General features: G+C 47.8%; 1 protein-coding gene across 3 annotated transcripts; it reads left to right on the top strand.

Moving 5' to 3' along the window:
- The first annotated feature begins 608 nt into the window (after positions 1–608).
- Positions 609–6,101, top strand: AMHR2 (anti-Mullerian hormone receptor type 2). 3 transcript variants are annotated; one of them, XM_021686772.1, is made up of 11 exons: positions 609–657; positions 959–1,141; positions 1,393–1,584; positions 1,851–1,928; positions 2,113–2,231; positions 2,346–2,576; positions 3,912–4,026; positions 4,171–4,343; positions 4,546–4,693; positions 4,875–5,011; positions 5,892–6,101. In XM_021686772.1, exons 1-11 carry the CDS (start codon positions 609–611, stop codon positions 6,099–6,101), a joined length of 1,635 nt encoding a protein of 544 aa, XP_021542447.1. The 3 variants fall into 3 exon arrangements, with proteins under 3 accessions (XP_021542447.1, XP_044770760.1, XP_021542448.1); XM_044914825.1 differs by lacking the exon at positions 5,892–6,101 and having other exon boundaries at positions 4,879–4,961; XM_021686773.1 differs by lacking the exons at positions 4,546–4,693; positions 4,875–5,011.
- The last annotated feature ends 11,185 nt before the right edge of the window (positions 6,102–17,286 follow it).

The raw sequence follows: 17,286 nt of genomic DNA, 5'->3' as shown, positions 1-17,286 counted from the left end.
ATGATTTTTTAAATTTTGGTAACATAAAATTTACCATTATACCCATTTTCAATGTGACTTTTTTAAACTCTGAGAAATTTTATATGACTCTTTTCTGATTCTGGAGTTTGGAAACTGAGGTCAACTTTAGTATGGTTTATGAAGCCTCTCTTTGCCCAGAGAGCTGCAGATCTGAGCCCTGAAAAGAAGGGATATTGAGCACAGCTGAATGGCTCCGTTGACCTCACTCTGGTTTCCAGCCTAGGAAGGGCTGACAGGCTCCAGCACTTTCTTCCAGGGTCTGCAAAGGGCAGAGGCTTGAAGTTAGGCATCATAGGGTTCTCAGCTGGGCCTCTAAGACCCCTCCTCCCACTTTGCAGAGCAAAGAGGAGGCGGCTGCAGAGGATATGAGCTCGGTTCTCTGCTCCTCCCTCTCCTTGCTTTTCCCCACACCCACCCTCTCCCCCACAGCAGCCATCTCCCCCACAGAGACTGGGAAGAGGGAGGGGGGCGGGGTTGGGGACTGAGGGATCAGAAGCCCCACAGCGCCCTGTCTGAAGGAAGCTCTGGCCAGGGCAGCTGTGCTGGCTCATGCTCCCCTCCTAGTGCTGCGCGCCCCCTCCGGCTTGATGCTGGGGACTCTGGGCCTTTGGGTACCACTTCCCACAGCTGTGCGCGGTAAGTGTCTACAGGGAGGGGCAGGGCCTTTTCACTCACCCACGGAGGGAAAGGGGCACTGGAAGCAGCAGCCACCCCCTTGAAAGCGTGAGTGGGGTGGGTAAGTGAGGGCAAAAAGTAGAGCCATGTGTCCCCACGGTGAGGTCAGGTTCCAGACCTCTGCTGACCCTGTTTCCTCCTCTGGGTTTACTGTGCTGGCCCTAGGGTATGAAACAGGTTGCGTCTCTCCTTTTGGCTGCTGCTTTGGCCCCTGCATTCATGCCCATCTTGAACCCTCCCCTCTCCCCACCCTGGGCCACAGCACCCCCAAGCAGGCGGACCTGTGTGTTCTTTGAGGCCCCTGGAGTGCGGGGAAGCACAAAGACACTGGGGAAGCTGCTAGATGCAGGACCAGGGCCCCCCAGGGTTATCCGCTGCCTCTACAGCCGCTGCTGTTTTGGGATCTGGAACCTGACCCAAGACCAGGCACAGGTGGAGATGCAAGGTGAATGGCCAAGTATATAGCAGGTAGTAGCTAGGGTGGGAGACAGGTACATCCTGGGCTGGGGGTGACAGCAGCGGGAGAGGAGGAGAAATGGAATGTGTGGAGGGCAAGAAAAGCCTGTATGAGATGGAGGGGTTGCCTCTGATAGAGGAGGGGGTTATCCTCTCTGTTCCTAGACTCTATTATGCTCGCTTGCCCTCTCTCTCTCTCCCTTTCGCCCTTTCTCTCCTCTTCTAATCCCACCCCATCAGGATGCCGAGACAGTGATGAGCCAGACTGTGAGTCCCCCCACTGTGACCTGAGCCCCCGAGCCCACCCCAGCCCCAGGTCCACTCTCTTCACCTGCTCCTGTGGCACTGACTTCTGCAATGCCAATTACAGCCATCTGCCTCCTCCAGGGAGCCCTGGGACTTCTGGCTCCCAGGGTCCCCCACCTGTCCCAGGTAGCCACGCAGGGTGCTGGGGCCTGGTGGGGGCTGGGGCCCAGGTTAGGGTGAGAGGTAGAATCAGGGCCAGTTCTCACCCTACCACCATCCCAAGTTGTCCTCCTCCTGGCCTTGAGAAGTTGGTTGCCTTGGTGACTGGGAGATAAGGGGCTTGTGACCAATGTGGGGGTGGGTCCAGAAGTAAGTTCTCTGAGGAGGGGGAGAGGAGCAGAGTGGATTTGGGGCAGGGCTCATCCAGGCTGCATTCTTGCCTTACTGTCCAGGCGAGTCCATCTGGATGGCACTGGTGCTGCTGGGGCTATTCTTCCTCCTCCTGCTGCTGCTGGGCAGCATCATCTTGGGTACTAATCGACTTCATCCCTCCCTTGTGACTCCAAGTCACTGCCCCAAAGCTCTGACCCCTCTCCGGGTTCCCCTGACCCCATGGTTCTGAGATCTCTACAGCCTGAGCCCCTTACCTCCCACAAAGCCCTTTTCCCAGTCTCCATGCCTATGCACCCTGACCCGAGGGCTCTTCTGCCCCAGCCCTGCTACAGCGAAAGGCCTGCAGAGTACGAGGTGGGCCAGAGCCAGAGCCAGAGCCAGACTCAGGCAGGGACTGGAGTGCTGAGCTGCCCGAGCTGCCTGAGCTGCGTTTCTCCCAGGTGCCCCGGGGGGCGGGGAGGGGTGCCCTACAATCCCTCCCAGAGGGTGTGCTGGGGAGGAAGCCTGGTCCTGATACCAGCAGAGGTTCCCACCCAGCACTGTGTTCCCACCAGGTAATCTGGGAAGGAGGTCACACAGTGGTGTGGGCTGGGCGGCTGCAAGGCAAACTGGTAGCCATCAAGGCCTTCTCCCGGAGGGCTGTGGCCCAGTTCCAAGCTGAGAGAGCGTTGTACGAACTGCCAGGCCTACAGCACGACCACATTGTCCGCTTTATCACCGCCAGCAGAGGGGGCCCTGGCCCCCTGCCCTGTGGGCCCCTGCTGGTACTGGAACTGCACCCGAAGGTGAGGACCGAGGGACGTCTGTATGTCTTTGCCCATGTGTGTATGTGGGTGCAGGGCTGGGTGGCAGCAGGGCCCTGCTCGTGTTTATTCTTCTGCTTCAGATTTCCTCTACTCTAGAACATTAAAAATGATTTTTTGTTGTTTTCTTGGTTTTTTATTAGACAAGAAATACTTGCTAATATTTTTAACTCATGAAACATAGAGAAGGAGAAATCAAAACTATTCATATTCCCAACCTTAAGGAAATACCTCCAGGCACAGCCCTCCAAACCATTTACACACTCATTCAACAAGTATTTATGAACCATAAGCCATACCTCCTGTGCTAAGACAAACAGCCTCGTCCCCGCCTTTGTAGATTATAGAGTAGTGGGGGAGACAAAAGTGAATCAGGTAAACACAAAAATAAGCGCCAAATGTCAAGCGTGTTGAGTGCTGAGAGAGGAGGTACCATGAGAGAAGAATAAGGATATGTGACTGGAGGGGAGGATCATGAACAGGAAGGATGAAGAGGACAAGGTAGGCAGGGACCAGACCACACGTACCCTTGTGGGCCACCTAAGGACTTGGGACTTTATTAGCCCTTGCAGTCCTCTCCCTCTGAAATCTTGAATTCGGAGAAGTCCCCTCTTTGACCATGTGCCTTAACGCCTAGCTCAAAAATCTCTGCTTTCTTGGGTTGGTTTGTTTGTTGAACTTCCCTGGCACACTAAAGGTGCTCAGTAATGTTTGTTGAATGAGGGACGCTAATGCTCCTTCCCCTCCCAGTTTCCACTTGCTACCCACCTTTCACTCTCCTTGCCAGCAGCTCTCCCCAGGGGCCTGCTCTCCCACCCAGGCCTGACACCACAGGCCAGGTGGTTCACAGGGAATACCACACTGAGCTCACCTTGCCTCTTCTGCTTCTGTTGTTGTCTCAAGTCCCTAAGCAGGATAAGGTAGTTACTAGTGAGTGACCCTAGAGTCAGACTGCTGGGATTCAAGCTCTACTTGTTTCTCACCAAGTGACTTCCAGCAGGTTTACTTAGTTTTCTTTCAAGCTCCTCATCTATAAAAGAGGAGTGACAGGAGTACATGTCTCCTAGGGTTGTGAGGATTTCAGGAGGCCTGGCACACAGTAAGCACTCAGACACTTGAGCTAGGGTTACTATTTTTCCCATCAATCTGACAGACGCATGTTCTCATTTCTCCCCTGCCTCTTGTCTTGGCCTGGATGGATCAGTATGTCGTCTGCTGGGAGATGCAGGGGGAAGTCTGTAGATTGATCTCTGCTCCCTGGGGTGGATCAGCCACCTCCAGCTTATGTGTCCTCCTCTTTTCTCTGCTGCTCCCCAGGGCTCCCTGTGCCACTACTTGACCCAGCACACCAGTGACTGGGGAAGTTCCATGCGGATGGCACTGTCTCTGGTGCAGGGCCTGGCATTTCTCCATGAGGAGCGCTGGCAGGATGGTGGGTGAGCTGGAAGTAGGAAGCCGTGGGAATCAGGAACCATACTGCTATGTTTCTGATTCTCCCTTAGCTCGGAGGGGAAGAATTGGGTCCAAAGAGAAAGGAAGAGGATCCATGCCCCTTCAACCTTGGCTTCTCTCACAGGCCAATATAAACCAGGTATCGCCCACCGAGATCTGAGCAGCCAGAATGTGCTCATTCGGGAGGATGGGTCGTGTGCCATTGGAGACCTGGGCCTTGCCTTGGTGCTCCCTGGCCTCACCCAGCCTCCCACGTGGGCCCCTACTCAACCCCGAGGCCCAGCTGCCATCATGGAGGTGAGTACTCTGGATAAGGGTGAAGCCCAGGATGACGGCAGTGTTGCTGATGGAGATGGGCCTTTTGCTGTGACAACAGTGCAGCAGTACCTATAGTGTTTGAGACATTGCAGACTCTAGTTGGGGGGAAGTTGCATGGACCAGTGTTGCAGTGAGGCTTGCCCGGGAGATGGTTCTTGGCGCTCCACGCCTTTCTCTCCAGGCTGGCACCCAGAGGTACATGGCGCCAGAGCTCTTGGACAAGACTCTGGACCTACAGGACTGGGGCACGGCCCTCCGACAAGCCGATGTGTACTCTCTGGCTCTGCTCCTATGGGAGATCCTGAGCCGCTGCCCAGATTTGTGGCCTGGTAAGGATGGGTGCGACAGTGCCCCCCCCCCCCCCCCCCCCCCCCCCCGCCATAACTCACTCACCCATTCTAGATGCACCTACCTCCTGACCCAGGAAGTTCTGCCCTTCTCCCTCTTGGCCTTTCCACAAGGAGGCACCCCAGGGCAAGTTGACACCTAGCCCCACGTGCCTTTCCCCAGACAGCAGACCACCACCCTTCCAACTGGCCTATGAGGCAGAACTGGGCAGCACTCCCACCACCTGTGAGCTGTGGACCTTGGCTGTAGAGGAGAGAAGGCGCCCCTACATCCCATCCACCTGGCACTGCTTCACCACAGTAAGAGGCCACCTGCTAGTGGGCTGGGGACCTGGAAAGTGTGGACATGGCTTCAAGGACTTGTCTACTGGGACCAGCCCATCTGCTTCTATCCTCCTCTCATCTGCCACCACTCCTGTCTCGTGTTCAGCTGGAGCTGGGCAAACTTGCTCTGCACCTCAGCTCATCCCCTTCTACCATAAGTCTCACAGCCCATTCCTGAGACAGACACCTTCCTCCTGCTCAGACTTGCCTGGTCTGTCTCTCTCCTCCCCACCATTGGTTAGCCCTATTTCTCAGTCCCCTCCTCCAGGAAGCCCTCCTTAGCCTTGCTTCTGCCCTGAGCTCTGCTCCCAAGATGGCTCCTCTCCTGGTACAGTGGAGCCCAACATTCAGTCCGGTAATTCCTCACCCTGTCCCACACATCTGTGTTTCTGCCATGACCCAAGAAAAGCCAGTCCTGGGTATAAAGGGTTAAAAAAGTGGCCAAACAGTGAAATTTCAGGATCTGTATAATTAGTTTCCTAACAGGAAGCCCCTTTCCCTGCTACCTGGTCTGAAATCTCCACTGCACAAGTATCTGTTGGGTTAAACATTGTTTGCCTAAGACCCTGGTTGCCTGAAAGGAAGGAGAGTAATTTCCCATCAGCATGTGAAGTCATTAACCTGAATTAGCTCCTCAGAGGAAAAGGGGGACCCTCTGGAAGACACCCAAAGAACTGTCTCATTGGGAGCAAGACGCAGAGGGCTGGATTGCAGGGAGGGGGAAGGGAGGGAGGCCCCAGGGAGGATCAGAAGAGGAGTGTTGAAAACAGGGTAGTGGTGGACACCTTTCAACTCTGGGGCTACTCAGGGAGCCACTGAGGATCCCAGGATTAAGCCTGCTTCCCATTCTTCCCAGGACCCTGGCGGCCTGAGAGAGCTGCTAGAGGACTGCTGGGATGCAGACCCAGAAGCGCGGCTGACGGCGGAGTGTGTACAGCGGCGCCTGGCCGCCCTGGCCCAACCTCAGGAGGCCTGCCCCTCCCCAGAGAGCTGTGCCCATGGCTGCCCACCTCTCTGCCCAGAAGACTGCCTCTCAACTCCTCCCCACTGCCATTCCCCTTTGTAGGCCTCAGCCGAATGTCTGCTCCTTCAGCATTCAGCAAGGCCCTTGTTCCAGGAATCCTCCTGTACCATGTCTCACCTGTAAATGTGCAGCTTATGTATAATCTATGTACGTGCAAACATAAAGCTGCTGATCGGATGCCTGGCTGCTCTGCCTCACCACTCACTGCCTTTCCTATTTGCCGAATGCCTGGATCCTTCTGTGGGCATCCAGTACACTGCAGTCCTGACCAGGGACTAAGGGGAGGGTGTGCATAGGAAAGAGGTAAAGTCAGCTTTATCTCCATGTCCTTGGGCCTTCCCCACTTCATGTGATCCTGGGCTCCTCCTGTCTCTCTTCTTTTCCTTCTCTACCACAAGCCTTCTTTGGGTGGGATCACAAGGCGGTCATTGGGGAAAGATGAAATCGCTGCTCTGCAGGTGCCCTTGTGGGGGGCCTGCCCAGGGTCCTGAGGCTGAGTGGGAAGGCCTCACAGAGCACAGGAAGCTTGGGTTTTCAATGAGCAGTTTTCCAGGAGTGGCTGGGGCAGTAGGTGTAGTGTCCTATGGTGCGGGCTGAAGCTGCAAGGAACCTGCTAGCAGAAGCATAGGCTGTGTGGAGGAGAGAGAGGAGAGGTTCTGTGTAGAACTGTAGGCAAGGCCTTGTGAGCCCTACTGAGAAATTCTTCCTTCATTTCTTTTTGTTCTTCTCTACTGGCTTTTCTTTCCCACCCCAGACCCCTTTCATACTGGGCGCCCCACAGGGACATTTCACTCTGGGTGCCTGGTTTATAGCCCTAGTTCAGTTTCTTTTTTTTTTTTAAGTGTTTTTGTTTGTTTGTTTGTTTTTTTTAAGATTTTATTTATTCATGAGAGACAGAGAGAGAGAGAAGCAGAGGGAGAAGCAGGCTCCCAAGGAGCAGGGAGCCCGATGCGGGACTCGATCCCAGGACCCTGGGATCATGACCTGAGCCGCAGGCAGACGCTTAACCATCTGAGCCACCCAGGCGCCCTGTTTTTTTGTTTTTAAGTAATATCTATACCCAACGTGGGGCTTGAACTCCTGACCTCAAGATCAAGTCCCATGCTCCTCCAATTGAGCTAGCCAGGTGTGCCCACCCTCCCCTCCCTGTTTAGTTTCTAACTGAGTGCTCTTGGGGAAGTTACATTCTCTTTCTAGGCCTCAGGTTTCTCATTTGCTAAATCAGGGGGTTGAGGCCTTCTGGTCTAACTCCAGTAGAGCAATGGGAAGGCTTTGACTTCACTACAACAGGATTGATTCCTGGTCAGTGACCAACGAGCCCTGTGTCTTTGAGCAAGTTACTTAACCCTAGGAATCTGTTTTATCATGTATAAAAATGGGTAAAAATACCTACCCTGCTTGCAGAGTTTATTCAGGGTAAACAAGAAATGGTGACAGGTCTTGTGCAGCACCTGTCCTCAGTGGACACTGTAAATGGGAACAGTTGTGACTGAATGTTGAGATGATCTCTCGTCCCTTTCCATGTTGGTTGTTCCAGCATTAGCCTCTGCAGAGCCTGTCCACTCTCAAGCCCTGAGACTTCACTTTCCTTCAGAACTCTAATTCTTTACAAGACATCACGGGAACAGGCAGTCACCACCTGAAGCTAAACACATCGAAATCCAAGCTCCTGCCTTCACCGAGAGGGCTGCCTTCCCCTCTTCCCTGGCTCTCAAGAGCACCAAGTCCCTCTCTCTCTCTCTCTTTTGGTAATCTCTACACCCAACGTGGGGCTCAAACTCATGACGCTGAGATCAAGAGTCAAATGCTCTTCTGCCTGAGCCACCCTGCACTAAGTTTCTCTTGGTCCTAGAGGATCCCCACAAGGAAGGTGTTCTGTCTGCTCTGTGACCCCAACTCGTCCCCCCCCACCCATATCCAGTCAGTTCTCCAGTCCCACTGAGGTTGCAGGCCCCAACTATTGCAATTGCCTCTTGGCCACCTATGTTCCCCCAGTCTTGTTTAAACACCAGGCTCTGAATAATCTTCATTTTTTTTTTTAAGATTTTATTTATGTATTTGAGAGAGAGAGTGTGAGAGAGCTAGATCATGAGCAGGGGGCAGAGGGAGAGGAAGAAGCAGGCCTCCCGCTGAGCAGGGAGCCCGATGCAGGTCTCAATCCCAGGACCCTGGGATCATGACCTGAGCCGAAGGCAGCCGCTTAACTGACTGAGCCACCTAGGCATCCCCCCTTGAATAATCTTTAAACATAACTTTTAGGGGCGCCTGGGTGGCTCAGTCAGTTAAGCGGCTGCCTCCGGCTCAGGTCATGATCCCAGGGTCCTGGGATCGAGCCCTACATCGGGCTCCCTGCTCAGTCGGAGGCCTGCTTCTCCCTCTCCCACTCCCCCTGCTTGTGTTCCCTCTCTTGCTGTGTCTCTCTCCGTCAAATAAATAAATAAAATCTTTTTTTTTTTAAAGATTTTATTTATGGGTGCCTGGGTGGCTCAGTCGTTAAGCGTCTGCCTTCAGCTCAGGTCATGATCCCAGGGTCCTGGGATCGAGTCCCACATCGGGCTCCCTGCTCGGCAGGAAGTCTGCTTCTCGCTCTCCCACTCCCCCTGCTTGTGTTCCTGCTCTCGCTATCTCTCTCTCTCTGTCAAATAAATAAATAAAATCTTTAAAAAAAATAAAAAAAAAAAAAAAGATTTTATTTATTTATTCATGACAGACAGAGAGAGAGACAGAGGCAGAGGGAGAAGCAGGCTTCCCGCGGAGCAGGGAGCCCGATGTGGGACTCGATCCCAGGACCCTGGGATCATGACCTGAGCCGAAGGCAGACGCTTAACCGACTGAGCCACCCAGGTGTGCCCAATAAATAAAATCTTTAAGAAAAAAAAAAAAAACCATAACTTTTATTATGTGTTGCCTCTGCCCAAGTAGGCTACTTGCCTTTTTCATGACAATCCTGTGAGCACCACTTACAGAGGAGGAAACCAAGGGCTCAGAGAAGTTTAGAAATGTGTGCAAGACCTCACAGATTTTAAATAAAAGAGTAGGGATTTTCAGCCATTAAAAACGATATTTAAAAAACAAAACAAGGGGCACCTGGGTGGCTCGGTCGGTTAAGCGTCATCTGCCTTTGGCTCAGGTCGTGATCTCAGGGTCCTGGGATTGAGCCCTGTGTTGGCCTACCTGTTCAGCAGGGAGTCTGCTTCTCCCTCAACCCCTCCCCCCACCACTGGTGTGTGCTCTCTCTCTCAAGTCAATAAATAAAAATCTTAAAAAAAAAATAAAAAACAAAACAACGATATTTATGATGCCATAAATTATTAGAAATGGATAATGTCACATGAAAAGAATTTACAAACATATGCTGACAAGCCTAGGATTATGTTAAATCAAAAATAAACCTATGATCGGGGTACCTGGTTGGCTCAGTCAGAAGAGCATGTGATTCTTGATCTCGGGGTCATGAGTTCAAGTCCCACATGGGGTGTAGAGATTACTTAAATAAATAAAAAAAACTTTAAAAAAAAAACTATGATCACAAGAAAAACAAATCCCAATAGAGGAACATTTTACAAAGTACCAACTAGTACTTCTCAAAATTATCAAGATCATCAAAAAGAAAGTCTAGGGGCGCCGGGCTGGCTCAATCAGTAGAGCATGTGACTCATGATCTTGGGGTTGTGAGTTTGAGCCCCACATTGGGTGTAGAGATGACTTTAAAGTGAAATCTTTTTTTTTTTTTTTTAAGATTTTATTCATCCATTTGACATAGAGAGAGAGAGAGAGAGAGCACAAGCTCTCTCTGTCATTCCATGGGGAATGGCAGGCAGAGGGAGAAGCAGGCTTCCCACTGAGCAAGGAGCCTGATGCAGGCTCCATCCCAGGACCCTGGGATCATGACCTGAGCCAAAGGGAGACATTTAACTGACTCAGCCACCCAGGCGCCCCTAAAATAAAATCTTAACAAAGAAAAAAACAAAAAACAAAGAAAGTCTAAAAAACTGTCACAACTGGGGCACCTGGGTAGTTCAGTTGTTGGGCATCTACCTTCGGCTCAGGTCATGGTCCTGGGGTCCTGGGATCAAGACCCTCATCGGGCTCCCTGCTCAGCGGGAAGCCTGCTTCTCCCTCTCCCACTCCCCCTGCTTGTGTTCCTCCTCTCACTGTGTCTCTCTCTCTGTCAAGTAAATAAATAAAATCTTAAAAAAAACCAAACAACTGTCACAACCAAGAGGAGGCTAAGGAGACATGAAAACTAGATATAATGTGATATCCTGGATAAGATCCCAGAATAGGAAAAGGACATTGGGTGAAAACTAAATAAATCTGAATAAAAGTATGGAGTTTAGTTTCTCAATCTTTCTGTAAATCTAAAACTGTTCCAAAAAAATAAATCTTATTAAACAGAACAAAACAAAACTATGACCATCATAATGGCCATAAATACAAAGAACAATGGGAGGGTTGTGGTAAGCATGACAATGCCTACTTGTAGTATTTTTGAGTAGGTGTGTTGTAATATGTTGTAATGTCATTAACATAAAAGCTAGAAAACTTAGATTATAATCTTGGCTCTCCTAACTGTGAACTCTTAGAAATGTTTATTTAATTTTCTCAGAAAATTGAATGAATTATTCTCTGAGTCATTTCCAATCCAATGCTTCCACGATTCTATGATAAAATATTAAAGTCCCCATTGTGAAGATTATTTCACTAAATCCAGTATGATATTGCTGATTAGTGATTCCATGCTCATAGAGATGCAGAGTGCATCACAGAGATGCAATAAATTGTATCCCTCACATCCAGTTCCCCCTATTATTAACATCTTACATTAGTATGGTATGCTTGTTACCTTAATGATCCAATATTGCGGGCGCCTGGGTGGCTCAGTTGGTTAAGCGACTGCCTTTGGCTCAGGTCATGGTCCCGGGGTCCTGGGATCAAGTCCCGCATCGGGCTCCCTGCTCAGTGGGAAGCCTGCTTCTCCCTCTCCCAGTCCCCCTGCTTGTGTTCCCTCTCTCGCTGTCTCTCTCTCTGTCAAATAAATAAATAAAATCTTTAAAAAAAAAAAATGATCCAATATTGCTTTGTGATTAAGTGATTATTAACTAATATCCATACTTCATTTTTTTAAAAGATTTTATTTATTTATTCATGAGAGACAGAGAGAGAGAGAGAGAGGCAGAGGGAGAAGCAGGCTCCCCGCTGAGCAGGGAGTCCGATGCGGGACTCGATCCCAGAACCCTGGGATCGTGACCTGAGCCGAAGGCAGAAGCTTAACCATCTGAGCCACCCAGGCGCCCAATCTCCATACTTTATAAGTACACTTTTTAGAAACTCAAAACATAAATCTCTGACTGGAGTCAGACTCAAGGAAGGGAAACTATGTACAGGGCTGCTGGATGGTGGGAAGAAGACTGATTCTTGACTTTCCGACTTTTTTTTTTACCTCTTGGATTTTGAACTATTTGCCTGTTTTGTCTATTAAAATTTAGTATTTACTTAAAAAGTTTATGCCAGAAAAAAAGATGGAAATATTCTAAAATAACAGTAGTGATTCTGTTTAGATAAATGGGGCCTCAAAAAAGTTTGCTTTTTCTTTCTGTCTTTCTGTTTTCCAAATTTTCTTTAATTCTCATGAATTACTTAATAGATTATTGAAAGCACGTAAACAAATTTACTATCACCAGGAAATATTCCTTGAAAAACCACATGTGACTTTACATTGTCTCCCTTCGTACTTAGGAGCACAACTTGTAACAATATGTTGTTTGCTGAAATTTCATTTGTGAGCATCACATTCTCACCTGGACTGTAACTAAGAGCATGGAGGGTGTGGAGGAACATAGTTTATATCCCTTCCTGTTCCTTTATAGCACCCAGTTCAGGACTCTGCATATAGCTTGGTGCACTGGATAGAGTCCTTAGTTCCTGACCTGAATCTGCCACTAACTGAGGCGAAACCTGCAATAAACCATTCTGCTTTCTTTTTTTTTTTTTAAAGATTTTATTTATTTATTTGAGACAGAGAGAATGAGAGAGAGAGAGCACATGAGAGGGGGGAGGGTCAGAGGCAGAAGCAGGCTCCCTGCTGAGCAGGGAGCCCGATGCGGGACTTGATCCCGGGACTCCAGGATCATGACCTGAGCCGAAGGCAGTCGCTTAACCAACTGAGCCACCCAGGCGCCCAAACCATTCTGCTTTCTGAGCCTCATTTTTCTCATCTGTTCAAGGAGGGTGCATTCACTTTTAATGTGCTAAATTTATTTTCAATAAATGTTTTTTGACCAACAGACCTGATAGGAAAAAGATAAAGACCTTGATAGGAAAAAGATAAAGACCATATTTGGTTTCGTGAGAAAGTTGCATGCCTACCTGAAGTTCTTAGCAGGCAAGTGAAATATGTCTCACGCTGCTTTGCATTTCTTTTTTTTTTTTTTTTAAAGATTTTTTTTATTTATTTGACAGAGAAAGACACAGCGAGAGAGGGAACCCAAGCAGGGGGAGTGGGAGAGGGAGAAGCAGGCTTCCGGCGGAGCAGGGAGCCCGATGCGGGGCTCGATGCGGGGCTCGATGCGGGGCTCGATGCGGGGCTCGATGCGGGGCTCGATGCGGGGCTCGATCCCAGGACGTTGGGATCATGACCTGAGCCGAAGGCAGACGCTTAACGACTGACCCACCCAGGCGCCCCCTGCTTTGCATTTCTATAGTGCCTTTATCGGGTCTAGGGAAGTATCTACAAAATTTTCTGTATCTTCAGCCTCTTCTCTGAATGTCCTTATCCTGGAGTGGTAGCTGCTTTTTTCTTTTGCATACTCTGGAGGAGGGTATTTTCCTTTCTGTCTGTTGCTACTTCCAGATCATTTCTTTATCTTTCTCCTCCAAAATCCCAAGCATCTCTGAAATACACGCCATCAGACCGCACCACTTCCTACTTCACCTTGTGATCATTTACAGACCTCCTGGTCACTCTTCTGTATTTGTTGAACATTTCAGCATCTGGATCGAAGTCTCTTTCTTTTTATCACTACTTTTATCATCATTGTGTACATTCTCTACATCATTATGTAGATAATCTATTTATGTATTTCTTTATGAAAGAGTTTATTTATTTGAGACAGAGTGATCGAGAGAGAGAGCACAAGCTGGGGGAGAGGCAGAGGGAGAGAGAGAAGCAGGCTCCTTGCTGAGCAGGGAACCTGGTGTGGGGCTCGATCCCAGGACCCTAGGATCATGACCTGAGCCGAAGGCTGATGTCCAACCGACTGAGCCACCCAGGTGCCCCTAGATAATCTATTTAATTCTTGCTTCTTTGACCATTTCACTTCCAACGAGATTTTCCTCCACTACCTCCACCAAGAACTCTTTCAAGCATTTCACTTTCTGGATACACCTTCTACCTCCTTTTCAGCTCACTTACTCTAGAGAACCTCCACTGACATCCAATCCATTGACCTGCCACTTTGTCACTATCCATCACACCCTTCTGTCTTTCCTTATTTACTCAGTTTATTTTCCATAATCTATCACCATAATCATTACCATGTATGCACACTTAATAGCCTTGCCCTCTTTTCCCTTCCCCTTCCTTGTATTTTCCAGGCAAACCCTAACCCCAGTTAAAGCCAGTTCTCCTATTCCACAGCTGTACCCAAGCATTGGTGTTTAACTGGAGGAAACCATCACCTGTGCCAACTAGTCCCACTTTACATACAGCTCACCAGCCTCAAGTGGGCCCTTCATGCTGCCCAGCAACCCTACTACAATTCCCTAATCAACTCATTTGCCCACTTTTTGAGATGACTCTTTCTAAACTTCTCTTCCCACCTCCCTATTAAATAATAATAATAATAAAGAACAGCAATCAGCAAAGAATGGTTATATCTTCCCATCGCTCAATCTACCAATGCATTTGTATCTGGACTTGTAGACTCATTTCCCTCCTGTTACAATAATAAGAGCTAATACCTATAGAGGGCTTACTATATGCCCAGTTGTGTGCTGAGTCCTTCACATGTATTAAGTTGTTTAAACGTCACTCTGAGTTAGGTATTATTATGATTCTTCATCTTACAGATGGGGAAACTGAGGCCTGGAGGTTTCCTTTTCAGTGCCTTGTCCAGAGTCACAAAGTAAGTAGTCTGACTCCAGAACTCATTCTCTCAACCACTGCACTGTACTCGTGAACTGACCTATCTAAGGTTAGTGCCTCCATCGTGGACTGGAACCTCATTCTTCCTGGTCACTTTGTTCCTTCAAATGTCCCTTCTTTCTCCAGCAACTTTGTTTTTTCTCTCTACTGGATTATTCCCATCAGTTTACAAAATGCTTTAAACTCTCCCATCTTAAAAAGCCCTTCCTAGGGGCGCGTGGGTGACTCAGTTGGTTAAGCATCTGACTCTTGGTTTTGGCTCAGTCCATGATCGTGGGGTCCTGAGGTCAGGCTCCACGTTCAGCAGGGAGTCTGCTTAAGATGCTCTCTCCCTCTGCCCCTCCCCGACTCTCTCAATATCTCTCTCTCTCTCTCAAAAAAAAAAAAGCCCTTCCTAGATTGCCCATCCTCATGATTACTGCACCACCTATCTGCTTCCTTATTTACCAACATTCCTTGGAAGAATTGCTTTTATTTGCTGTCTCCACTTCCTCATTTCTCATTCTTTCCTCAATTTGTTTCGGGCAAAATTTCGTCTCTACCATGTAATTAGAACTGCTCTTAAAAAGTTCACCATCCTTTCAAAATCCAGTGGCCAATTCTCAGATTGCACCCTACATAATTTATCAGCAACATTTCACACATTGGATAGCTTCCTCTTTGAATGCTTTCTTCATACTCTCTTCTGATTTCCCCCTTCCTCACTGGCCACTCATTCTGTATCTTTTGCTTGGTCCTCCTCCCAGTTTCTAAACATTGGCATGCCAAAGGCCAATTGCTGCACCCTCTTCTCTACTCTGGCCACACTTGCCCTCTAGCTGACCTCATCTAGCTCCCTAGCTTCACATACCTGGATAACTCTCAATTTTTTTCTCTTCAGACCAAACCTCTCCCTTAGTTCCAGATTTCCAAATCCAACGGCCTTCTTGACATTTCCACTTGAATATCTGATAGGCATCCTAAACTTGTCCAAATGTACTCACATCAGCTTGTCTCTCATCTTCTTTATTTCGGTAAATGGCAACCTTTTTTTCTTTGTTTTCTCATTATTTTTCAGTTGCTCAGTATCCTTGGGTTCATCCTTGATTTTTCTATTTCTTTCACACTTCACTTCCAGTCCAAATCTGCTAAGCTCTACCTAAAAAAATACCCAGAGTCTCCACATTTTCCACATTTTCACAATTTCCATCCATGCCACCACCATTCCTCTTTTAGACTACAAGAGTAGCCTCCTAACTGGACTCCCTCCTTCTACTTTAACCACCTCTCCCTATCTTGTTCTTCCATCACACAGTAGCCAGAATGATTTTTTTTTTTACCCTTTTAACTGTTTTTAAGTGTACAGTTCAGTGACATTAAGTATATTTACATTGCTGTGCAACTATGACCACCATTCTTCTCTAGCACTTTTTCATCTTTCCAAACTGAAACTCTGAGCCTATTAGACAATAACTTTCCATTCTCCTTTTCCTCCAGTACCGGGCAATTACTTTCTGACTCTATGAATTTGATTACTCTAGGCACCTCATATAAATGGAATCATACGTATTTCTCCTTTTATGCCTGGCTTATTTCACTTAGCATAATATCTTCCAGGTTTATCCATGTTTTAGCATGGGTTAGATTGTCCTTCCTTTTAAGGCTGAATGATATGCCATTTTACACACATACCACATTTCATTTATCCATTCATCTGTTGATGGACATCGGGTTTGTTTCCATTTGGGGACTATTATGAATAATATTTCTATGAACATTGGTTTACAGAATGATTTTCTTAAAATAAAAATTAGATCATGTCATTCCCATGCTCAACACCCTTCAGAGACTTCCATTCACACTTAGAATAAAATCTGAACTCTTTTCCATGGCTTACAAGGATCTATAAATATTGCACCACAGCTCCTACACTTTGATTCTTTTTTCTCCATAGTACATACACATCATTATCTGACACTTTATTGTATATTTATATTTTGTATATATACATATATATTTCTCCCAATATTACCGCAGAAAGGCAAGCATTTTTTTCCTGTTGTTTTCACTTAATCCCCAGCGCTTAGAACAGTACTTGGCTAGCTTGAGAAATATTTGTTGAATGAATGAATGACAGAAGCATGGTAAATAATTATTGACTTAATGAATGAGCTGAAATGAGCTTTAAAAGCATTGTTTAATGCTTTAAAAATAGTCTGAGTTTAGGGGTGCGCAGGTGGCTCAGTTGTTAAGCTCTGCCTTCAGCTTAGGTCATGATCTCAGAGTCCTGGGATGGAGTCCTGCATTGGGGGGGGGGTCCCTGCTCAGCGGGGAGTCTGCTTCTCAATCTCCCTCTACCCCTCCCTTGCTCCTGCACCCGTGCTCTCTCGATCTCTCTCTCAAATAAATGAATAAAATCCAAAAAAAAAAAAATAATCTGAGTTTAAATCTGAGGAAGAATTTCCCAACTAGGAGGTAGGTGAAGAGATACATGGAGGACGTTGGTACCCTATAGGGTCCTGCAGAGAGGTCAAAATCATGCTAGTCTAACAGTAATCATTCATAATGTTAATGAGAATCATGATAGTAATACATACTAGCATGTAATGTGTGCCTGTTATGTGACAGATACATGCTTATCTCATTCCAACCACCCTATGAGGTAGGTATCATTGCCACTATTTTACAGATGAGAGAACTGATGGTCCACGGGGTTTAACTAATTCAAGGTCACACAGTAAGTGGCAAAGCCAGAATTTGAATCTAGAAGCTGTCTGACTGATTCCAGAACCACCATGTTCTATTCCTCTTTGTTCGTTTGTTCATTCATTCATTCATTAATGTAGTTATTCATTTAATAGTTTTTTCATTAATACCCTCCTATGTACCAGGCACTGTGTGAAGTGTTAAGTGTTAATGAACACAGTCCCTGCTCTCAAGAAGCTTACAGTCTAGGGGCGCATGGTGGCTCAGTCATTAAGCATCTGCCTTTGGCTCCGGTCATGATTCCAGGTTCCTGGGATTGAGCCCCACATTGGGCTCCCTGCTAGGCGGGAAGCCTGCTTCTCCCTCTCCCACTCCCCCTGCTTGTGTTCCCTCTCT

This window comes from Neomonachus schauinslandi, chromosome 5 (assembly GCF_002201575.2).
Source record: "Neomonachus schauinslandi chromosome 5, ASM220157v2, whole genome shotgun sequence".
Taxonomy (NCBI): Eukaryota; Metazoa; Chordata; class Mammalia; order Carnivora; family Phocidae; genus Neomonachus; species Neomonachus schauinslandi.
Note: the sequence above shows the minus strand (reverse complement) of the source record. Positions and strands in the feature narration are given on the sequence as shown.

Excerpts from the sequence above, each read along its gene's own strand:
- AMHR2 (XM_021686772.1), top strand. The coding sequence starts at position 609 with ATGCTGGGGACTCTGGGCCTTTGGGTACCACTTCCCACAGCTGTGCGC. Across the intron at positions 1,929-2,112 it reads GCTGGGCAGCATCATCTTGG|CCCTGCTACAGCGAAAGGCC; the intron begins GTACTAATCGAC and ends CTTCTGCCCCAG. Across the intron at positions 4,027-4,170 it reads TGAGGAGCGCTGGCAGGATG|GCCAATATAAACCAGGTATC; the intron begins GTGGGTGAGCTG and ends CTTCTCTCACAG.